This window comes from Sprattus sprattus, assembly GCF_963457725.1.
Source record: "Sprattus sprattus genome assembly, chromosome: 3".
Classification (NCBI taxonomy): domain Eukaryota; kingdom Metazoa; phylum Chordata; class Actinopteri; order Clupeiformes; family Clupeidae; genus Sprattus; species Sprattus sprattus.
The window spans coordinates 61,347,457-61,352,456 of NC_137922.1; the positions used below are offsets into that span (position 1 = coordinate 61,347,457).

A 5,000-nucleotide genomic window follows, 5' to 3' on the forward strand; every position below is an offset into this window, starting at 1 on the left:
GTGTTTGTGTGTCTGCGCGTGTGTGTGTGTGTGAGCTGTTCAACGGAGACATCCACTGGAAGGTGAGGTGTGTGCGCGTGTGTGTGCGCGTGTGTGAGTGTGTGAGCTGTGCTTCAACGGAGACATCCACCGGAAGGTGAGGGGGAATGGGTGACCAAGGAAACCCATCTGGCATGGGAGTTTTTGTAGCTTAAATGCATCACTCAAAGTACCTCTAAAATATATATATGGTTTTAGTCTTTAAGGACACTGTAGGTCTGTGAGAATTTAAAGCAACACTTTGCAACAATTTGACACTTTTTGAGGTATGGTTTTATAGGCAACTAGTTTAGGTACCACCCTCAAATTAATTTTGATAGCATATGGTCATATGAAGGACAGATAAACACTGGTGTCTTTCCCACTAGCCATCCAGTATATGCCCTATGTAGTTCTGTGTTCCGGGCTGGAATACCCTGCAAAAACGGGAGAAAAGCTTTCACAGCATGACATAGCCAGCTATACTGCCAAAAGACACCAGATAGTGTGTTGGCCGGCTGGGATGTTGGTGGTGTTTGCAAGGTTTTTGCATGCCTTTTAGCTAGTGTAGGTAAAATGGGTGCCATTCTCATTTGGGAGTACCAGATTATGTAGGTATCTTACCCAGTGAGCAGGCGCCGGGTGATTGTGGTTGCAATTGTGTATGAATTGTGATATTGTCTTCACGAGGGCCACCAAGACACACTGGTGCTGTCCTTGCAACAGCAACAATATGTTGGTAATCTCACCCGATTGGACAGGGATCAACCATTCAACACAAAGGCAGATCAATTAAATTGATAATCCACAAATCAGTCTCATTAAATATATCAGTCTCATAAAATATATTATACTTTCAATTTGGAACAATGATTAATAATTAAATTAATAACTACAAACACAGTTACCTTATTAATAGTATGGTTGAAGGTCATTGGAGTTCTGAATAGAAGAGGTTGACAACGTCCATTCTTGTGTAACATTAAATAAACCAGCGTATATAAATCAAAGTATTTATTAACATAATGATACGAGAAATAACACACAATTTGTAATCTAGCTAAATGTATCTAACTAATCAATTGAAGAAGTATATGTATGTGTAAGGGAGAGAGTGTGTGTGTGTGTGTTTGCGAGCGTGTATGCTCTGAGTTGCGCTGTTAGGAGCGCGCCTGAAAATATGTGTGCGTGTGTGTCCCTTTGTCTGACCACCGCAGTTCCGCGTGCATGTGTGCACGTTCATGAACATAAATGTGTGGTGAAAGAGTACGAGCCTATGTATGCACCGGGAAGTTCGAGTTTGTGAGATTTAAGATGCCATGTTAGAAGAGGGAAATCGTTAGTAACGCATGCAGGTCCCGATGTATATGAGAAGCAATCATAACGTTAACCCTTAGATCAGGGGTACTCAAGTAAAAATGATGAGGGGCCACAAAAAAAAAATTCAGTGACTCAAGGGGCCATTTATTGGGACCGTGTACGTCCGATAACGTATCATAACATAACGATATAACATTTACAACATTTTATAACATAACATTTCCTTTTTATTAAAAACAAAAATAGTTCCTAAAATAAAAATATAATTTTAATTTGGGCATATATTAAAATAAATAACTAAATAAAACCAAACATAACCCTGTTATTAACCATGTTATTAAACAAATAGCCTTCAGACAGCTCATTTTTGTGCTTTGTTTACCAAACTATTTCACATTTCTCACATGTCCCCTTTAATGGGAGAATTGGCCTCTGCTTTCTTTGGCCAATGATTCAAACCTGGGCTGATATGGTGTGATTGCTATCTGTTTATCGTTGCAACCCCCAGCCTCGTATTGAGATCGCGGCGCGCGGTTTCAAAATAAGAGCGCCCAGCGCGATTTTTTTTTTTTTTTTTTTAATAATTAAAAAAACTTTTCAAACCAGCTCGAGGGCCATTAATAGACACCCCGCGGGCCACAAAAGGCCCGCGGGCCGCTACTTGAGTATGACTGCCTTAGATGGTGTGGCGAAGCCAACTACCAACTAACAATGAAAGTATATAACAGTTATGTTCGGTAAACAAAACAGATACAATACATAAACAATGGCATATGTAAGCAGTCCTATGCTTAGCCAGGTTGTGAATAGCTAGCTGCCCAGTTAATGTCAGTTTGCCAGTCCCTTGGAAATAGTCGTGCTGGCGTATCCGACGCTGAGGCAGAGAAGAGATGATGCTGTCCGGAGATGGAGAAAGTTGTCCTTGCTGTGATATCGTCGGTATTACACTGCAGTTTAGATCGGAGGATTTGATCGCTCGGAATGTTTGCAGAAACGCGAGGTCTCTTGTGCTTCGTTGTTCCCGTTGCAGAGATAGTTAGCAGGTCTTATTGTTAGCTGCTTTGCTAATCTTACTTGGTCTCAGTTAGCGGGCAGTGTTTGGCTAACGAGAGATTATCTTTGTTGAGAACAAAAGAGTAGGCCTTCACCAGGTGACGGTGGAAGGACGGATGCTCCTTGGCCGACGCCAGGAGGTAGGGAGATGAGTGCCTGGCAAAGCCAGTGTTGAGAAGAGCGCAAAGAGAAAGAATGTATCATTTCAACGCAGTTTATAGTGAGAAAGTGCGTCACGGTTTTTACCACCTTGTTTTCAGCCAATACTTTCTCTTGAAGATAAGACTTTAGGTGATAAGGGAATTGTGGGTAATGAAGTCTTTTGTAGGACTACCGACACTAGTTAGCTTGCTAGTTTTGGAACAGAACTACTATTTGCTGCTTTAATACATTTAAATTCCACACATCATAAATATGCGTTACAGTTATTTCTTTTGTTATTATATAGTCATAAATAGTCAGTTGTAACTGTATTGGAGGTGGGGGCGACAGTGGTACAGGAGGTATATAAGTCGTTTAGTAATCAGAAGGTTGCTAGTTCCATTCCCTTTCGAAGCGTCCTTGAGCAAGACACTGAACCCCTGATTGCTCCTGATGGGCAGTGTGCCATCAGTGTAAATGTCAAATGTGTATCCATCCTTGGAAGTCGCTTTGGATAAAAGAGTCTGCTAAATGACGAAATGTAAAATGTAATGTATTGTTTGTTATTCAGTGTGACGACTTGGAGGACTCCATGACTGACGCACTAGTCAACGACAAGCCAGAGATCGTGCGCCTCTTCAAGGAGATGTATTGTTTGTTTAAATGAGTCGGCTAAATGACGAAATGTAAAATGTAATGTATTGTAGAGGACTCCATGACTGACGCACTGGTCAACGACAAGCCAGAGTTTGTTTACTCTGAGGCATGCTGTTTGTGATGTTTGTTTACTCTGAGGCGTGCTGTGTGTATTGTTTGTTATTCAGTGTGACGACTTAAGGGAATCCATGACCGACGCACTGGTCAACGACAAGCCAGAGTTCGTGCGCCTCTTCACGGAGAACGGCCTGAACATCCTGGACTACCTGACGAACGGCCGCCTGGAGAGCCTGTACCGCACCGTCTCCGCCAGCTCCGTGGTCTACACGCTCCTCCAGCGCCACCTCAGCGAGCGCAACGCATTTACGGGCACGGGTCTGGGCCCCGGGTTAGGCTCCGCTAACGCCCTGGATGATGAGGTGCTGGCGTCCTCACCCAAGGAACTGGAGATGAGCCGCCCGGTCAAGGACGTCAGCCTGTTTGAGGTGAGAGGTCAACTTGTTTGAGGTGAGAGGTCACGGAGGACAGCCTGATTGAGGTGAGAGGTCAAAGGTCAGCCTGTTTGAGGTGAGAGGTCATAAAAAAACACCTTACCCCAAAACCAGAGCTATTTTAAGTGAAGCAGACTACTGTACTTTTCTATACTATTACTATAAATGTATGTATAAATATTTTGAGATGGTTTGAAAAAACAGTACAGGACACAGAACCTTTCAGTTATGGAAGCCATGATGGTGAGCTGGGGTCCATTTCTTCTGGCTTCCTGTTCTGTGGGCTCAGTCATCTCTACACACACACACACACACACACACACACACACACACACACACACAGTCACTTCTCACCCCAGGGAAGAGGCCCATGGGACATTGTTGTCCAGTAAACTGTAGAAAGTAAACTTAGAGATGCTTAGAGTGCAGAAAATGTAATTTAGGTGTCTGTTGCCGTGCAACAGGAAGTGTGCTTGAACTGACCTTACTCTCTGTGTTTCCTGGCAGGTGTCTCTCGTCCTGGAGTATTTGTTAGGGGATGTGTGTCAGGGGTTTTACCATGCCCTCTTATCCCTGGACAAAGCCACCTCGAAGAGAAGAGCTTTTAAGGTAAAGACCCCGTAAACAGGATGGTGCTTGCGTTTGCTTTCACACGTTCATCTGACAGAGATCCTCAGCCTAATCATCTCACATGCAGTAGTTCAGAACATTACAGTAAAGCCTAATTTATACTTCGGTAGACGACACTTTTGAAAAGGTCGCCGACACAAAAAAAAAGTGTCGTTCAGACTTGTGTGTTTATACTTCAGGCGAACAGTCGCCGAGTTCGTCATAATGGGAGAGGCACTTTTTTTAAAAAAACTTAATTTTTGTTGGAAATCAGCTGTTGGAATCAGCTGTTGACTGCTCGAGGAAAATTCAAACAACAAATCAACGACGCTTGCCGTCTATTTAACCAATCACACTTGCACGACACTTTGTGACGACTTCAGCTCCAGTAGAAATGTCTCCATGTAGCCGACACTTCAAAACGACGGTTTAAAGTGTGTCCATGACGTAATTTTTGTCGGCGACCTTTTCAAAAGTGTCGTCTACCAAAGTATAAATTAGGCTCAATGCTTCACTCTCTAGACAACGCTACATAAAGTGTATTTCTGTATAATACTTATTTTCTGCGACAAATGCAAATCAATTCATAACTGTTATAAAATGTAGTTTTCTGGATGTTTTTGTTGATATTCTGTCTCACTGTTAGAATAGACCTTCCATTACAATTATAGATCAAACATTTCTTTGCAAGTGGCCAAATTGCGAAATCGG

The 5,000-nt window shown here is 42.7% G+C and overlaps 1 protein-coding gene across 1 annotated transcript in view; it reads left to right on the plus strand.

The window, feature by feature from the left end:
- LOC308362307 (transient receptor potential cation channel subfamily M member 4-like) overlaps window positions 1-5,000 on the plus strand; it is a 31,527-nt gene that overhangs the window by 9,429 nt on the left and 17,098 nt on the right. Inside the window, exons 11-12 of the mRNA XM_080834901.1 lie at window positions 3,357-3,674; window positions 4,188-4,289. Of these exons, the coding sequence (XP_080691027.1) occupies window positions 3,357-3,674; window positions 4,188-4,289 (420 nt within the window). The remainder of the gene's footprint in view (window positions 1-3,356; window positions 3,675-4,187; window positions 4,290-5,000) is intronic.